The sequence below is a fragment of the Erinaceus europaeus genome, chromosome 4 (assembly GCF_950295315.1).
Source record: "Erinaceus europaeus chromosome 4, mEriEur2.1, whole genome shotgun sequence".
NCBI lineage: Eukaryota > Metazoa > Chordata > Mammalia > Eulipotyphla > Erinaceidae > Erinaceus > Erinaceus europaeus.
The window spans coordinates 100,687,476-100,706,531 of NC_080165.1; the positions used below are offsets into that span (position 1 = coordinate 100,687,476).

General features: G+C 44.6%; 1 protein-coding gene across 3 annotated transcripts in view; it reads right to left on the reverse strand.

Moving 5' to 3' along the window:
• Positions 1-19,056, reverse strand: part of NCAPD2 (non-SMC condensin I complex subunit D2) — a 37,976-nt gene that overhangs the window by 10,191 nt on the left and 8,729 nt on the right. For all 3 annotated transcript variants that reach the window (XM_016190276.2, XM_060190205.1, XM_060190204.1), the window contains exons 7-17: positions 16,591-16,718; positions 16,383-16,506; positions 14,960-15,107; positions 13,572-13,769; positions 12,618-12,752; positions 12,431-12,518; positions 12,107-12,287; positions 7,342-7,466; positions 6,774-7,007; positions 4,793-4,967; positions 4,521-4,605 (exon numbers count right to left, since the gene is read on the reverse strand). In XM_016190276.2, coding sequence (XP_016045762.2) covers positions 4,521-4,605; positions 4,793-4,967; positions 6,774-7,007; positions 7,342-7,466; positions 12,107-12,287; positions 12,431-12,518; positions 12,618-12,752; positions 13,572-13,769; positions 14,960-15,107; positions 16,383-16,506; positions 16,591-16,718 — 1,621 coding nt within the window. The remainder of the gene's footprint in view (positions 1-4,520; positions 4,606-4,792; positions 4,968-6,773; positions 7,008-7,341; positions 7,467-12,106; positions 12,288-12,430; positions 12,519-12,617; positions 12,753-13,571; positions 13,770-14,959; positions 15,108-16,382; positions 16,507-16,590; positions 16,719-19,056) is intronic.

Consider the following 19,056-nt stretch of genomic DNA (forward strand, 5'->3'; position numbering starts at 1 on the left):
ATAACAGAGAGAATTAGGAAGGGAAGACAGAGGGAGATAAAGATAAGACACCTGCAGACCTGCTCTATTGCTTGTGAAGCAAACCCCCTACAGGTGGGGAGCCAGGGCTTGAACCAGGATCCTTGCACCGGTTCCTGTGCTTCGTGCTATGTGTGCTTATCCCAGTATGCTACCACTCAACCTCCATGTCATATTTCTCATTGTGAAATAAGATATTATCTCATAGGGCTGTAAGTGAACAGACATTAGAAGCCTTTTGGTCTGACATTTTTTGGTAAAGAATGTTCTATGTAAGGGGGGTAGCAGAATGATTATGCAAAATACTTTTATACTTAAGGCTCCAAGTTCAGTGCTCAGTACCACCAATAAGCCAGAGCTGAGCTGAGCAGTGCTGTGATAAAAAAATGAACAAATGTGGTCTAGGAGGTGGCGTAGTGGTAAAGCTTTGGACTCTCAAGCATGAGGTGTCTTGAGTTAGATCCCCAGCAGCACATGGGCCAGAGTGATGTCTGGTTCTTTCTCTCTCCTCCTATCTTTCTCATAAACAAATAAAATCTTTAAAAAAAAAAAAAAAGCCTTATATGCAGTAACAGTTGTGCATCCCTAGGAGCTGGCAGACTCCTTGGATTTTTAAAGAAATCAGTGAGACTCCCAGACTGGAGATGGCCCAGCTGTGTACAACTGAAAATCTTGTATGGGTTTCCCGTCCAATGGAGACCCCTGAGCCACTTGTAGCACTGATAAAACATGTGACAAGATTTGGGGACCTCTACCTGGTTCTTCTGTAACAGGGTTTGCATTTTGGGTGAGTTCCATTTGCTTCTATATTTGGAATTGGTTTTATTCTTTGTTTCCTTTCACTAACACAGCTCTGGGGAACACAATTCAGCTTCCACACACTTACAAGTACCCTGGGGTACAGTTTAGCTGCAATTATGAATCTAGGAATAGAAAAAAATTCCCCCCTTAACTGTAATACTGCTTAGCCTATGTGTTATTGGAATTTGATGAGGGGTGGTGGCCATTGAAAAGATCTCTAGACGACATATATATATATATATATATATATAATTTGGACCTCCAAGGTTATTGCTGGGGCTCGGTGCCTGCACTACAAATCCACTGCTCTTGGAGGATATTTCCCCCCTTTTTGTTGCCCTTGTTTTATCGTTATTTTATTTTTATTTATTTACTTTTTTAGATAGGACAGACAGAAATGGAGAGAGATGGGGAAGACAGAGAGGGGGAGAGAAAGACACCTGTAGACCTGCTTCACCACTTGTGAAGCGACTTCCCTGCAGGTGGGGAGCCGGGGGATCGAACCGGGATCCTTACGCTGTTCCTTGCGCTTTGCACCACTGCACTACCGCCCAACTCCCCGTTGTTGTGGTTATTATTATTATTATTGTTGTACTGATGTCATCGTTGTTGGATAAGACAGAGGGGAGAGAAAGATAAACACCTGTAGATCTGCAGGTGGGAAGCTGGTGGCTTGAACCGGGATCCCTATGTTGGTCATTACACTTCACACCACATGTGCATAACCTGCTGTGCTAGTGCCTGACCTCCAGACTACCATATATTTTTTACAATTAGGATCGTTCTTACAAAGAAGACTAAGGCAAGTATAAACCTATGGGACTACATCAAATTAAAAAGCTTCTTCACAGCAAAAGAAACCACTACCCAAACCAAGAGACCCCTCACAGAATGGGAGATCTTTACATGTCATACATCAGATAAGAGTTTAATAACCAACATATATAAAGAGCTTGCCAGACTCAATAACAAGACAACAAATAACCCCATCCAAAAATGGGGGGAGGACTTGGACAGAATATTCACCACAGAAGAGATCCAAAAGGCCAAGAAACACATGAAAAAATGCTCCAAGTCTCTGATTGTCAGAGAAATGCAAATAAAGACAACAACGAGATACCACTTCACTCCTGTGAGAATGTCATATATCAGAAAAGGTAACAGCAGCAAATGCTGGAGAGGGTGTGGGGTCAAAGGAACCCTCCTGCACTGCTGGTGGGAATGTCAATTGGTCCAACCTCTGTGGAGAACAGTCTGGAGAACTCTCAGAAGGCTAGAAATGGACCTACCCTATGACCCTACAATTCCTCTCCTGGGGATATATCCTAAGCAACCCAACACATCCATCCAAAAAGATCTGTGTACACATATGTTCTTGGCAGCACAATTCGTAATAGCCAAAACCTGGAAGCAACCTAGGTGTCCAACAACAGATGAGTGGCTGAGCAAGTTGTGGTATATATACACAATGGAATACTACTCAGCTGTAAAAAATGGTGACTTCACCGTTTTCAGTCGATCTTGGATGGACCTTGAAAAAATCATGTTGAGTGAAATAAGTCAGAAACAGAAGGATGAATATGGGATGATTTCACTCTCAGGCAGAAGTTGAAAAACAAGACCAGAAAAGAAAACACAAGTAGAACCTGAAATGGAATTGGCATATTGCACCCAAGTAAAAGACTGGGGTGGGTGGGTGGGGAGAATACAGGTCCATGAAGGATGATAAATGACATAGTGGGGGTTGTATTGTTAAATGGGAAACTGGGGAATGTTATGCATGTACAAACTATTGTATTTACTGTTGAATGTAAAACATTAATTCCCAATAAAGAAATAAATTAAAAAAAAAAAAGGACCGTTCTGCTGAGTATCTGAGAAACTGTGAAATTTTTTTATTTATTTTTATTTTTTAACCAGAGCACTGTTTAGCTCTGGCTTATGGTGGTGCGGGGGACTGAACCTGGGACTTTGGAGCCTCAGAAATGAGAGTCTGTTTGCATAACCATTATGCTATCTACCCTCCGCTCAACAGTGAAATTTTATTTTACTTTATTTGTTAATTTTTTAAACTAGGGCACTGCTCAGTTCTCGCTTATGGTGATGCAGAGGATTTAGGGTGGGACAATAGAAACTCAAGCATGAGAGTCTTTTTACATAAACATCTCCCACAACTGGAACTAAAATTTTTAAAAATGGGCTTTTTTTTTATGGTTATGCAAAGAGATTTTATTGCCTGAGGCTCCAAGGTCCCAGGTTTAATCCCCAATACCACATAAGCTAGAGCTGAACAGTGCTCTGGTCTCTCTCTTTGTATCTCTCACTAAAATAAAGTTGTTTTTTTTTGTTTTTGTTTTTATTGGATAGGGACAGCCAGAAATCGAGGGGAAGGGGGAGATAGAGAGGGAGGGAGACAGATACCTGCAACACTACTTCACCAGTTGCGAAGCTTTCCCACTACAAGTAAGGGGCTAGGGGGGCTCAAACCCTTGTTCTTGCACATTGTGGTATCTCTCAATCACTATGCTGCATGATTCCTTAGTGACAAAGAGATTGAGACACCACAGCACTGTTCCACTACTTGTGAAGCTACCCCTGGACAGCTGCTCCCATGTGTTGACCAGCATCTTGAATCCAGGTCCCCATACTTGAGTGAGGGTCTCCCAGTCCTCCAGCCTGGCCTCTTGATCAATTGGCCTTCAAGTGATCAGCACAGAATCTTCACAATTGTTAATTAGCTAAAAGGCTCAAGTAGGTTAACAGGAGTAGAGTAAAGCACTGGGAATAGAGCCTGGAGTCAGGAGATAGCCAGGTTGGTAAAGTGGGCACCTCATTGCGTACGAGGTCCTGTGTTTGAGCACGAATGATGGAGTGGAGGAATCATGCAGGAGCCATACACAAACACACACAAGAATAAAAGGTAAGTGCATGTGGCGCAAAACACAAGGACCGGCGTAAGGATCCTGGTTTGAACCCCCCGCTCCCCACCTGCAGGTGGTAAAGCCAGCCTGCAGGTGTCTGTCTTTCTCTCCCCCTCTCTGTCTTCCCCATCTCTCTCCATTTCTCTCTGTCCTATCCCACACCGACAACATCAACAACAACAACAATAAAACAACAAGGGCAACAAAAGGGAAAATAAACAAATATTAAAAAAAAAAAAGAATAAACGGCAGTGCCTGGCATATGAGGTTATTGTTATTTTTAAAATGTATCTATCAATGAGAAAGAACCAGAGCATCACTCTGGCACATGGGTTGCCAGGGCTCCAACTCAGGAGCTCACAGCTGAGAGCCCACTGCTTGCTCTGCTCTCTCTACTTCACCTCCTACAAGTGTTACTGTATTACTATCAGTGCAGCCATCAGCTCTGCCCCTTATTCTGGCACTTTAAACTCAGTCTGCTACTTTGTTTCATGTTTTTCATTACAAACTTAACTGTTTCCTTTAGTTTGGGAATTTGAGGCCCCCAGAGGCCCAGGTTCAATCCCTGTTATTACCACCTGCCAAGGTTGAGCAGAGCTCTGGTTCTTCTTTCTCATGGAAAAAAAGAAGAAAAAAAAAATAGAGAAAGAAAGAAAGAAAAGAAAAAGTTGAGAACAAGGAAGCAGGTGATCAGAGTTCTCTGCAGGGCAGAATGATTTCAGAATGCACATCAGTAGCTCGCTGATACTGGTTGAATAAAGGGGACATAAGGAGACTTACGATTTCCTCCAGACATTGAACGGTCCCAACTGAAGCGTTCACTAGCAGCAAAGAGAGATTCTGAATCAAAGTCTGGGCCTTAGCTCTGTAGGAAAAGCAAAGAATAGGAGATCATCAAAGGACTGATACATGGGCTTCCTTGGACATTCAGCCCCACCCTGAGCCCCACAACAGACCTACTACCTATGGATTCAAAAATCCTCCAGAAGACCAGAAATGTCCTGGGGGAAGGTGACTTCAGAAAAGTCAGCAAAGGCCAAGTAGCCACTGACCTGGCAGAGTCCCCTTTAGGGCTGAGGTAAAGCTGGCGGTAAGCATTGAGCACAGCTTCCCGGACACCAGGCTCCTTGGACCAGATGAGCGGCAGCATGCGGCGGACTCCATGCAGGGCCTGGGGCAGCCCGAACTGGGACACCATCACGAAAAATTCGATCACCTCCTGCACCACTGAGAAGAGAGCCATCGGTGTCACCTCTGCTGAGCAAAATCCCCTCACACCTGAACTTTCTTAATGCGGCAACATGTGACTGGGGGCTTTTCTCCTTTTCCTTGAGATGTGGACTCCTCCTAAGTGTCTTGTCATGGAACAGTCTGTGCTGCAGCCCAGGAGGTGGTACGGCAGATAAGGCATTCAAATCGAAAGCCTGAGGTCCTGAGTTTGATTCCTGGCACTGCATGTGCCAGAGTGATGTTCTGCTTCTCTCTACTTTATTTCCCTCCTGCCTCCATTAATAAATACATATTTTTTAAAAAAAGAGAGAAAAGAATGCCTGACTCTTTTAAGAGAACAGTTATTGGGTTGTCAGGAAATTCATGACAGGGTTGGGAAAGAGGATGATGGTTATGCAATGATGTTTTCATGCCTGAGGCTCCGAAGTCCCGGGTCCAATTCCCAATACCACCATAAGCCAGAGCTGAGCAGTGCTCTGGTAGCTCTGTATCTTTCTCTGTCGTTAAAAATAAAGAAGTAAAATATTTCTAAAAAGTCAATGGTAAACTTTGTATAGAAAAAAATAGGTCATGACTTTTCCCCAACAAACACACACACACACACACACACACACACACACACACACACACACACTATATGGGGCTGGGTAGTGGTGCACCTGGTTGAGCACACATATTACAGTGCTCAAGGACCTGGGTTCAAGGCCCAGGTTCCCACTGGCAGGGGGAAAGCTTCACAAGGGATGAAGTAATGCTGTAGGTGTCTCTCTTTTTAATATTTTATTTAGGGGTAGAAGCAGAGAAAAATGAGAGGGAAGGGGAAGGTAGAGTGGGCAGGAAGAGACACACCTATACACTGGCTTCACCAATTGTGAAACTTCCCCCCTGCAGGTGGGGAATCAGAGGCTTGAACCCAGGTTCTTGCACATTAAAATGTGTGTGCTCAAACTGCCTGGCCCCTCTCCCCTTTCTCTCTCTTTTTCTTTTATTTATTTATTTATTTATTTATTGCCTCCAGGGTTATCTCTGGGGCTCAGTGGCTACACTACGAACCCACTGCTCCTAGAGGGTACTTTTTCCCATTTTGTTGCCCTTGTTGTTTATCACTGTTATTGTCGTTATTATTGTTGTCACTGCTGTCGTTGTTGGATAGGACAGAGAGAAATGGAAAGAGGAGGGGAAGACAGAGAGGGAGAGAAAGATAAGACACCAGCAGACATGCTTCACTGCTTGTGAAGCAACCTCTCTGCAGGTAGGGAGCCAGGGGCTCTAACCGAGATCCTTACTCCAGTCCTTGGGCTTCACATCATGTGTGCTTAACCCACTGCACTACTGCCCCCCCATTTTAAAATTTTTAAAAATTATTTTTACTTATTTATTTCATAGAGACAGCTAGAAATCAAGAGAGAAGGGGGTGATCCTTACTCCAGTCCTTGGGCTTCATATCATGTGTGCTTAACCCACTGCACTACTGCCCCCCCCATTTTTAAATTTTTAAAAATTATTTTTACTTATTTATTTCATAGAGACAGCTAGAAATCAAGAGAGAAGGGGGTGATAGACAGGAAGAGAGGCAGAGAGACACCTGCAACACTGCTTTACCACTTGCAAAGCTTTCCCTATGTAGGTGGGAACGGGGGGCTTGAATCTGGGTCCTTGCGCATTGTAACGTGTGCTGAACTAGGTGCGCCACCACCTGGGCCCTCCCTCTATCTCTGTCCCCACCCCCAATATGTATCTTATGGACAACACTGACTCCCTAGCCTCAGACACAGTCCACACAGAGTAGGGGCCTCGGCCTACCTGACGTTGTGTTTTCATACATCATCTTGTTGATGATGCTGATGGCTTGTGTGATCTTCACAGAGAAGCTGTAGGCATCTTGCAGGTATTGCACCAGCATCTCCTGCTTCACAAGCTCTTCATCGTCCCTGGACCTCCCAGGTAGTGAGGGCTTGTCTTTACACTCACTCAGTCCTGGGCCCTTGCTCCCTGCTGATGTGGGGGGGTTCTTCTCCTGTGTGGTTGCTGCAGGGCCTAGAAGTGATGAGAATTACAGGACAGTTCCTGTTTGGAGGAGTATGGAGAAACCCACCAGCTATCAACAACCCTGCTAACTTCTTTCCATAGTAAGTAAGTACCAAGTACACTGGTTATGTCTGGAATGGTCCCTGGAGTGGTTTGAGGCTGGGAAGCCCTGTGATTATCCCTCTTACTCAAGCTCCTGCCTGCTCCCATTTCAGGGCAGAAGCACCTTCTCTCTAGTTTTTTTAGCACCAGGCTAGTTAGCCAGAGCAGGACATACAGGAAATAGTCCACAAATACGACTAGAAACAATCTGTTGACTGAAGAGTGTCAGTAAAGGGATTACCTTTGAAGATAGTTTCCAAGAGAGACAGGAATTTGGTCTCCTCTGGCTCCTCTGGGACCACATTACTGAAGGGTTCAGACTCTGGAAATCGGCTTATGGTTTGTTGAGTGAGAGCAATGGCTTGCCTGAAAGAGTATCAACCTGTCACCAATTTTGAATTCTTGCCATTTTCTCTAAAGGTTTATTTACTGAGAGAACCACAGCGTTCTTCTGGCATATGCAGTGCCAGGGATTCAAACTAGTATCTTAGACATGCAAATCTGGTGTCCTAGCACTGAGCTAACACCTCCCCTCGTTTTATACTCTCCCACCTCCCTTTCACAGCCAGAGTGCTGCTCTGACCTTTTTCTCTCAATCTACCTCTTACTTGTGAAATAAATACAACAAATCTAGGGCCATGTGGTAGTGGACCTGGTTAAGTGCACAAGGACCCAGATTCAAGCCCCTGGTCTCCACCTGCAGGGAGAAAGCTTCATGAGTGGTGAAGTAGGGCTGCAGGTATCTCTGTTTCTCCCCCCCCATCAACTTCTCTGTCTCTAATAATAAAATAAAAAATAAAATAAATCAAAGAGGTGGCCAGGTGGTGGTGCACCTGGTTGGACACACGTTACAATGCATAAGGACCCAAGTTCAAGCCCCTGGTTCCCACTTGCAGGGGGAAAGCTTCATGAGTGGTGAAGCAGGGCTGCAGGTATCTGTCTCTCTCCCTCTCTATCACCCCCTTTCCTCTCAGTTTCTGACTTTATCTAATAAATAATAAAGATAATAATAAATAAATAAGTAAATAAATCAAAGAGGAGGAGGAGAGGGAGGAAGAAACCCTTTCTTACCTGAGATTTTAGCCTGGAAGTAAAGAAAGTAATAATTCTATATAGTCTTATTATTATTATTTCAAAGGACAAAGCTATTTAAATTTTTTTTTTTTTTTACTTCTTTATTTATTTTGGATAGAGATAAGCTGAAAGGGGAGGGGAGGACAGAGAGGGAGAAATAAAGAGAAACATCTGGAGCACTGCTTCACCACTCATGACGCTTCCCAACTGCAGGTGCGAACTGGGGTCTTGAACCCAAGTCCTTGAGCACTGTAATGTGTGTGCACTACAAGATGCACCACCATCCACCCTCTCTTAAAAAATAAAATAAAATAAAATAAAATTTAGTGAAAGAGAGTTACAAAAAGATGTAGAGATGGGAGTCAGGTGGGAGCGCAGCAGGTTAAGCGCACATGGTGCAAAGCACAAGGATTGGCCTAAGGATCCTGGTTTGAGTCCCTGGCTCCCCACAAGCAGGTCTGTAGGTGTCTATCTTTCTCTCCCCCCTCTGTCTTCCCCATCTCTCTCTGTCCTATCCAACAATGACGACATCAATAACAACAATAATAACTACAACAATAAAAAAACAACAAGGGCAACAAAAAAAGGGAATAAAAAAAAAAGATGTAGAGACAGACCAAAGCATTGATCAGCTCTGGCTTATGGTGGTGTTGGAGATTAAACCTGAGAAGTTTTTTTTTTTTTTTAGTTGGCTTCCTAGCACACTAAGTGTGACACATTTCAAAGTGAAACATAAGGATGAACTTATTCCTTATGCTACACTTTCTACTCCTTACACCCCATACTACTCCTTATACTACTGCACATCCCACTTAAGATCTAAAACTCTTTCTCCTCCAGACCAGCCTCCATGACTACTTCAGCTTTGCTTCCGACTGCCTTTGTCCATGTATCTTCCCAGTAATCTCCCATTATACCTCCACCTCTTTTTCTCTGGACGCCTTGTTCATCTGCTCTTCTTCCAGGATACTAAGATATTGCCTACATCTTCCCGTTTCTGCTTTTTTACATCAAGACCCTGCCATTGGAATGTTTTCTACCAGAGGCCTTTCTTTTCATGTGCAGAGTCTGACCAAAACCACACTGCCAGACGCAAAATATGAACTGATTTTACAAAACTGCAAAAAATACAAAAAGTGAACGCCTTAAATGACTAAGAGGCGCTGCTAGGCGGCCAACGCCATGTCTTCCTTCGGTTCTACTAGGAGCGGCTGCTATCTGCCGGCTTGCTCCCCGGCGGGCTGCGGTGGGTGCGGCAGAGACACAGCTGGGGAGCCAAGTCCAAGTCCGCTCAGGGCCCCCCGGAGGCCGGGTCCTCCCGCGCCAGCCGCGCCCAGCAGCCGTTGACACCGTTCCGGAGTCAAGAGAAAAAAAACTGGGCTCGGCATTTTTACCTCAGACAGACCTCACTATCTTTCCACAGACATTTCCAGAAACCTGGCTCACAGCTGGAACTCCAACCTCTATGGGCGGAGGAGTTATTAAAAAATAATAATAAATTAACTTAAAAAAAGAAAACCACCACACACCAAACCTACTACGCCACCATTTCCGGCTTGCGAGAGGAACAAATATGCCAAACTTGAGAAGTTTTTTATGTTATCATTAAGCTGTCTTCCCAGCTCTACAGTCTCTCTCTCTCCCTCTCTCTCTTTCTCTCTTTTGCCTGTAGGGATACTGCTGGGGCTTGGTGCACAAATCCACTGCTCCTGGAGGTTATTTTTTCCCCTTTTGTTGCCCTTGTTATTTTATCATTGTTGTGGCTATTATTATTCTTATCATTGATGTCATTGCAGTTGGATAGGACAGAGAGAAATGGAGAAGAGGGGAAGATAGAGTGGGAAAGACAGACACCTGCAGACCTGCTTCACCACCTGTGAAGCGACTCCCCTGCAGGTGGGAGCCAGGGGTTTGAACCTGGATCTTACACCGTTCCTTTCGTTTTGCACCACTTGCGCTTAAATTTTGTTAGTTTTTTATTATTTATTTATAAAAAGTAAACACCAACAAAACCATAGGATAAGAGGGGTACAACTTCACACAATTCCCACCACCAGAACTCCATATCCCATCCCCTCCTTTGATAGAGAATGACAGACAGATATAGATATAGGTGATACAGATACAGAGCAGAACATTGCTCAACTCTGGTTTATGGTGGTGCTGAAGTTTGAACCTGGAACCTCAGAGCTCAGGTATGGAAACCTTTTGCATAACCATTATGCTGTCTCCCTAGCCCACATTTTCTTGTGAAATAAACTTGTCTTTTAAAATGTAAAGTTTATCATAAATCAGGCATCCATCTGTACATGTGTGAAGCTGTGGTCTCTGTGTTGTGTTCCTGTGGTCGGTTTATCACACATCTTGTGCTGACACTACATTCTTTGAATTCTGTGGCTTTATTATTATGTCCTGGCTTCTGGTAGAGCAAACCTTCCCACCATGTTCATCTTCGTGAGGCCATTCTTGACTCTCTGCATTGCCATGGAAATTCTTTTTTTTTTTTTTTCCCCCATGGAAATTCTAGCATCACTTTGTTTTACACACTCCCTAAAAAGCTTGTTGGGAGCCCCAGGAGGGGTAGCTCAGCAGTCTGGGTACCTGCCTGCCCTGGTTAGTCCCAGCACATGGGGCTACCACAACACTGGTGGCATCTCTAACCCCCCACTCCCTCTTTTATTATCACTAGGTTTATTGCTGGGGCTCAGTGTCAGCACTACAAGTCCACTGCTCCGGGAAGCCTGACTCCCGATACTTTTTTTTAATGTCCATATAGAAAAAAAAATAATTTTTTTTCCCTTTCTTTTTAGAATGAGTCAGTACTTCATTTGGAGTGTCCAATAGGGTCACCTTGAGCAGGAAGTATGACACATTCAGTATTGGGGCCATTATTACAATGAAAACATCTAGTGGCAGCATGCCCTATGTGTAGTTCATTTTGTTTTTTCCCTACAAAAAGTGTAAATGGGTTTTTATTATGTGTAACATAGGCAAGATCTAAAGCCATCACCTTAGTTCACAAAGCATAATTTTTAGAATGCCCTGTAAGGAGAGTTTCTCTTTCTTTTGGACCTCTCCACCCATAGTTGATTTACCACAAAGTTAAAATAACAACCAAGTTTTGCTGGGTTCCCTGCTGTTTGAGCATGCTCTGTAAACATTTTTGAAATCTACCTGAATGGCTAGAGACCAGCAGCCTCAAAAGCAATTTAATTAGGGTCACTTTTGGGGTCAGATGGACCTATCTGCTTCTCAATTTAAGACATCATCAAGACATGAATAAGCATAAATCTATAGCCAATGGCTATAGGAAAAAAGAAGAACAGTTAGATCTTCACGGAACAGCTGTTCTGTAGTTCTGTGAGTAAAGCAAACCACACAATTGCTCTGAGGCCTTTCCAATGACAAGGGCCCACAGCAGAGTCCTATCAGGATAGACCTCAGCTTGGAATTCATTTAAAAGAAATAAACAGGAGTCGGGCGGTAGCGCAGTGGGTTAAGCGCAGGTGGCACAAAACTCAAGGACGGGCATAAGGATCCCGGTTCATGCCCACAGCTTCCCACATGCAAGGGGCTCGCTTCACAAGTAGTGAAGTAGGTCTGCAGGTATCTATCTTTCTCTCCCCCTCTGTGTCTTCCCCTCCTCTGTCCATTTCTCTCTGTCTTATACAACAATGATGACAACAATAATAACTATAACAATAAAACAAGGGCAACAAAAATAAACAAATATTAATAAATAAATAAATAAACAGCCTGGAAGTGGGTTCAGTAGGTAGAGTGCATACAAGAAGGCCTGAATTCAGTCCCTGGAACCACAGCTGGCTTCTCAATAAGTAAGTGCATTTATCCCAAAAGGAAGGAATTTTTTTTTTTTTTTTTGTCTCACAAAGGTTCCCTCTAAACCTAAAAAGGCCTGTTCTGTCACATACTTGTACTTAGCTTTGGCAAGCAGCTGATGGATACGGCCTTTCATGTCTTCTATGGTTTCCTTTTCAGCGATTTCCAGAGAAGGCTCCTCCTCGTCCTGGGGAAGCGCCAGCAGCTGCTGCAGTGTTGACTTCAGCTCTGGCAGCATGGCTTCCCATTCCTCCTCTGGGTCTAGCTCAGCCGCTGAGTAAGAAAGGCTCACTTAGACACATTCACTGGGGTTTGTTTTGGCCAAGGGCACTGTGCACTCTCTCTCTGGCCCTGGCATCTGACAGTGGGGGAAAGGCTGTATGGGGTACAATGCCCACACAGTTTTAACTACTTACAGGTGGTGGTGGCTCGCCTCTGGGCCCTCATGTCCTGTAGTTTCTGGGTTTCCTTCTGCAGTGGCCCAGCAAGGTCTGTATCGCTGAGCTTTCAAGTAAAGTGAATAACAGTCAGGCCCCCACACCATTCCACCCCCTGCTTCCATGAAACCCCTTTTTTTTTGGGAGGTGGGCCACACATAATTACCTTGGAGGAGAAGGGGTTATTGGTGAGGAAGCTGGCCAGCAGCTGGATGGCATTTTTGCACACCAGCACTGATTTGTCTTCCAGACGGCCCACTGCCAAGGCCACCACTGCCTGGAAACGTGTGAGGGGCAGAACCTACATGGGACAGGGAGAAAAGGATCATTCGTGGCCCTTATTATACTTCCCACAGAGGATGGTTCTGAAGCACACTCTATGTGAACCACCCACTCATTCTAAAAAGCAAAACAAAAATACCTGTTATATGGAAATAAAAAAAAAAGTTTTCTCAACCCTGGATGGGGAAGATAGCATAGTGATTATGTAAAAAGACCAAAGCTCCAAAGTCCCAGGTTCAGTCTCCCACACTATAAATCTAGAACTATAAATCAGAACTAAGCAGTGTTCTGATCTCTCTCTCCAAACAAACAACAAAACCCTGCAAATCCAGTACAGTCCCAAGGCACCCAAGTATGAGCCTAGCTGCTACGGCACTGAAGGAAGCTTCTGTGCTGTGGTTTCTTTCCCTCCCTCTATCTGAAAAAGTTATTCTGGAGTGAAGCCCTGGAAATAAAAATAAATAAACAAATAGAGATGGGGGCAGGGCAGTGGTACAACCTGGTTAAGTGTATATGCTACCATGTGAAAAGACCCTGCTCTCCACCTACAGTGGGGATGCTTCACAAGTGTGTATCTTTCTCTCTCCCCCTGTATCCCCCCTCCTTTCTCAATTTCTCTGCCCTATTCAATAACAAACATAAATAAATAAATAAATACAGTCCTGAAATAGAACTGAGTCTTGACCAGCACTAGATTTCTTTATATATATAGTTTTTAAAAAAATATTTATTTTCTCTTTTGTTGCCCTTGTTTTTTTATTTATTGTTGTTGTAGTTATTATTTTCCTTGGCCTATACAGAGAGGGACTCTGTCTTTATTATGTGGGAGGGTGTTCACCTTCTGCTGGACGATTCTGGTAAAGAGCTGCAAAACACGACTCCGCACGAAGGAGTTGACATCATGGCCGTGGGCTTGCAAGGTGTCTAAGAACTGGTCTCTGGTGTCCCGTGCTGCTTCTTCCAGCTGATCACCATTCAGAACCTGCAGGATCATCTCTGCCATGGCTGCTAGTACTGCATTGCGCATCATGTAGTTCTGAGAGGCAGGAATAAGACTGGCGTGAGGCCCTCCACAGCACACCAACACTATTTCTCATTTTCCTAAATGTTTATGTCCATCCAGGGACACTAAAGGGACAAGGCATTTGGTTAAGGTAAAGTCTGCTTGTCTCAATCAGCTAGATGCTTTATCATTCACCTCCAAGGTCACTAGGAAAAGTTGAATCTCACAGAAAAATATTAGGTGAAAATAAATGAGAGTCAAAAACAATTCTCCCGAAAGGTGTGTGTGCCCAGGCAACCACAGTAGCACTGATATGAATTCACTTCTACTCATCAAAACACACTAGAGGGAGTCGGGCAGTAGTGCAGCGGGTTAAGTGCACGTGGCACAAAGCACAAGTACCAGCTTAAGGATCCTGGCTCGAGCCCCGAGCTCCCCACCTGCAGGGGAGTCACTTCACAAGCAGTGAAGCAGGTCAGCAAGTATCTATTTTTCTCTCCTCCTCTCTCCATTTCTCTCTGTCCTATCTAACAATGACAACACCAATATCAACAATAACTACAACAACATAAAAAAAGGGCAGCAAAAGGGAAAATAAAAAAAAAAAAACAACAAAAAAAAACACACTAGAAAAGATTAATTACTATCTTTCACCTGAGGTTTCATCTTTGATCCTTCCTAATAAACATTCCCTCCCCCTCCCACTCCATCCCCTAATTTTATGGACAGAGAACAAAAAGCAGAAAACAGCCCTTGGGTGCCAAGCCAGTCCATTAGAGGAGCTGGTGGAGAAAGGGATTTAGAGTTTTTGCCAGGACAAAAGCCACAGAATCAGGACAAGCAGAACTCAAGACAGTAGATAAATGAGTGAAAAGCCTTTGTCCTTGATAACCATGCAGGACTGTCTCATAACCAATTTTAGAAGCAGGCTAGCAATCAGGAATGAAAAAGAACTGAGAAGATGGGGGCTGATGAGAAAGCAAGGTGAACTACCTAGAAGGAAGAGGAACTCAGAATCACAGCTGAACCACTCCCACTAGATAGAATAAGATGTGGAACTATGACATCCCCTTGTCAGAGATGGATAAAATCAACATGCTATTGAAATGGGGTTAGTAAATAGCACTTGATACAATCAATTCCATCTACTTCTCTATAGACAATGAGTTGCCTTAGTGATATAACTTCACTCATGGACCTCAGATCCCCAGGGAGCCACCCACCTCGCCATCCAGGTGATCTAGCAAAATGCACATGCTGCTCATCAGGACCGCAGGGATGCGTTCTGCCAGCTCAGTCAGGAAAGCTGCAAAGCCTTTTGTTCCTGCAGGGTCCCGACTCAGCTCCTGGGGACACTTCTGTCCAATTTCTCTACACAACACAGGGGAGAAAACAGCTAAAGCAGCGTGACTCCAGACTGGCCTCTGATGGTTGAAGGAACTGAGAATTGCACGAGAGTACATTTTTTTTTTTTGCCTCTAGGGTTACTGCTGGGGTTCGGTGCTTGCACTAGGAATCCACCGCTCCTGGAAGCTATTTTTTTGCTCTTGTTGTTGTTGCAGTATAGAACAGAAAGAAATTGAGAAAGGGGGGAGTCGGGCGTTAGCGCAGCGGGTTACAAGGACTGGTGTAAGGATCCCGGTTTGAGCCCCTGGCTCCCCATCTGCAGTGGAGTCACTTCACAGGTAGTGAAGCAGGTCTGCAGGTGTCTATCTTTCTCTCCCCCTTTCTGCCTTCCCCTCCTCTCTCCATTTCTCTCTGTCCTATCCAACAACAATGACAACAATAATAACTACAACAATAAAAAAACAATAAGGGCAACAAAATGGAATAAATAAATATTTTTAAAAAATTGAGAAGGGGGAGACAGTAGGGGAGAGAAAGACAGACACCTGCAGACCTGCTTAACCACTTGCAAAGCGACCCCTCTGCAGGTGGGGAGCAGGGGCTCGAACCAGGATCCTTACGCCTTTCCTTGCACTTTGTGCCATGTGCACTTAACCGCCCAGCCCCAGAAGGTATGTCATATTTTTAAAAAAAAAAAAAATTAAGGTTTAATTTTTTAAATCTTTATTTATTGGCTAGAGACAGCCAGAAATTGAGAGGGAAGGGGGTGACAGGAAGGAAGATAGACAGAGACACCTGCAGCCCTGCTTCTTCACTCGCAAAGTTTCCCTCTTGCAGGAATACACTGTAACATGTACACTCAACCAGCTATGCCACCACCTGGCTCTGAGAGTACATTTCTAATTATGCTGTTTTTTCCCCATTACGGTGCTGGAGATGGAACCCAGGGCTTTATACGTGCCAAACATGTCCTCCAGAGCTGAGTGAGACCCCTGTCCCCTTCCACCTTTCTCTATCTTCTTTGTGAGGGAAATGAGAATTAGAAACTTAGGAGGGGCTGGGTGGTGGTGCACCTGGTTGAGTGCATGTTACAATGCACAAGGACCCAGGTTCAAGCCCCCAGTCCCCACCTGCAGCGGGAAAGCTTTCAAGTGGTGAAGCAGTGCTGCAGGTGTTTCTCTGTCACTCCCCCTTGCTATTTCCCCTTCCCTCTGGATTTTTGGCTGTCTCTAATAAATAAATAAAGATTAAAAAAGAAAGAGAGAAAGAAAGAAAGAAACTTAGGAAAGGAAGGGCCACCTTACGATCTCTCCCACGATGCTCTTCATTCCAAAGTCAGTGGCCCATAGGCTGACAGCTGCGACCAGTACAGGTGCCAAGTGCTCATAGTGCTGCAGCATCTGGGTGATCTTCACAGTCGCACCTGGGACAGTATTAACCCTGAGTTTTTATGGGCAGAAGAAAGCTGGGGGGTGTTGGGAACAGACAAAGCAGAGAGCTAACTTACTGAGCAGATGGTTGTAACGTGTCAAAGCTACACCCAGAAGGTGTGCGATGGCTTCCCGGGTGGGGCGGTTCTTCTGGTGATTTATGGTAGGGTTCTCCAGGAGGCGGTAACAGCAGCCAGTGACCAGACTGAGAAAGGAGAATCAGGTGATGAAAACAGCCGGACTCAGTGATGCCACAGTCCTGCTTCCTTCATCCTGGCTCTGCTGCCCTAGGGCCAGGATCTTTGAATTCTTTTTGTTTTACCACCTAGTTAACCAAGTTGCTTCGCTGATTTCAGATAAATATTTGTTCTACAAACCACTTTTACTATACACTTTTGGGTAGCCAGCTCACTGAGGGGGTGGGGAGCGATCTTTGTCAGATATACACAATGGGTTTGAGCCTTGGTATCACATGAAAAGTGTGTTTATATTGACATCATCTGGGCAAGCTCTGGCACTGTGGTATCTCTCTTCCTCAACTCTAGCTGAATTGAAAAGTGGCCTGAGAGTGGTAAAATCACACATGTACAAAAGGCTACCAGCTTTTCACCAGTTATGATGTCTATGTAGAACCTATATAGCACAAAAGATAGGACAGTCACCAGCAATTTGTCACTGTTAGCATGAGGTCCCGAGTTCACTCCCTGGCACAGTATATGCCAGACTGCTGCTCTGGCCCCCACAACACTTCTGTCTCCTCCTGTTCCATGAAATAAAGTCACCTTCAATGACTTTTCAGTTGCATCTAACACAGTGGATCACTACTCTCTCCTAGGAACATGCTTCCAATTATTATTATTTTACCAGAACACTGCTCAACTCTGGCTTATGGTGGTGCTGGGGATTGAACCTGAGATATTGGAGCCTTAGACTTGAGTTTTTTGCATAACCACTATGCCGTCTACCCCCGCCAGCTTCCAATTGTTTAATTTTTTTTTTTTTTTGACTCCAGGGTTATTGATGGTGCTCAGTGCCTGAACCATGAATCCACTGTTCCTGGAGGCCATTTTCCCTCTTTTGTTGCCCTTGTTGTTGTAGTTTTGTTCTGGTTATTGTTGTTGTTGATGTTGTCATTGTTGGATAGGACAGAGAAATGGAGAGGAGGGGAAGGCAGAGAGGGGGAGAGAAAGATAGACACCTGCAGACCTGCTTCACTGCCTGTGAAGCAACTCCCCTGCAGGTGAGGAGACGGGAGCTCGAACTGGGATCCTTAGGCCTGTCCTTGCGCCCAATTGTTTTTAAGACACCAGACTTCTCATCTATAAATTTATTTATTTATTTATTTACTTGTTTACCAGAGCACTGCTTGCTCTGGCTTATGGTGGTATGGGGAGGCTCAACCTGGGAGCCTCAGGCATGAAAGTCTGTTTGCACAATTACTATGCTATCTCCCCTGCCTTCAATTCATCTTTTTATATGCTCTCTCTGGCTGAGTCACATGTCTAACCTAGTTTTCTTTAACCAAAGCACTGCTCAGCTCTGGGTTATGGTGGTGTGTGGGATTGAACCTGGGACTTGATGAAGCCTCAGGTATGAGAGTCTATTTGCATAACCACCATGCTATCTACCTTTGCCCTTTTTTTCACTATAAGAATAAGAAAGATGAGGTCTGGGCTGACAAAAATAGCTCACTTGGAGTGTGTGCTGCTTTGCCAGGTGTGTGACCTAGGTTCAGCTTGGCCTCCAACTGACTGAAGGAAGCTTCAGTGTTACAGTGTCTTTCACTCTGTTTTTCCATTTCTTTTTAATTTTTTTTCCCAATATTTATTTTCCCTTTTGTTGTCCTTGTTATTTTTTACTATTGTTGTAATTGACGTCATTGTTGGATAGGACAGAGAGAAATGGAGAGAGGAGGGGAAGACAGAGAGGGGAAGAGAAAGATAGATACCTGTAGTCCTGCTTCACCACCTGTGAAGTGACTCCCCTGCAGGTGGGGTGCCGGGGGCTCGAACCAGGATTCCTACGCCAGTCCTTGTGCTTTGCACCACGTGTGCTTAACCCACTGCGCTACCGCCCGACTCCCTGTTTGCCCATTTCTATTAGAAAGAAAGAGGAGAAAGAAGGGGGGGGGGTGAGAGATAGATAAAGGCTCCAATCTCACTGCTGTTCCTGCACTGACAACACCACTTCTCCCAGGCCTGTGCTGGCTGCCCCTTACCCTTTCCCTGCTTTCCTTCCAGAGTTCCAGAGAATTTGTTAACTTCCTCTGGGGCTTTAGTCAACTGCCACCATCTCAAGGAGGTCTTTATAGAACAGATGACTTAAAATCACTCTCCTGGAAGTAAGGGAAATAGATAAGCTAGTGGAGCATCTGACTTGCATGGCTGAGGGTCCCACTTTGATGCCCTGGGCCACTTTACTAGAATGGTGCTCTGGCTTCTCTCTTTCCCATGTGAAAATTCAGTCCCTCATATGTCATAAATAAAGTAAATCTAATAAAATAAAATTGCATCCCTGGGTTGGAGAAACAGCTTAGCAGGTGG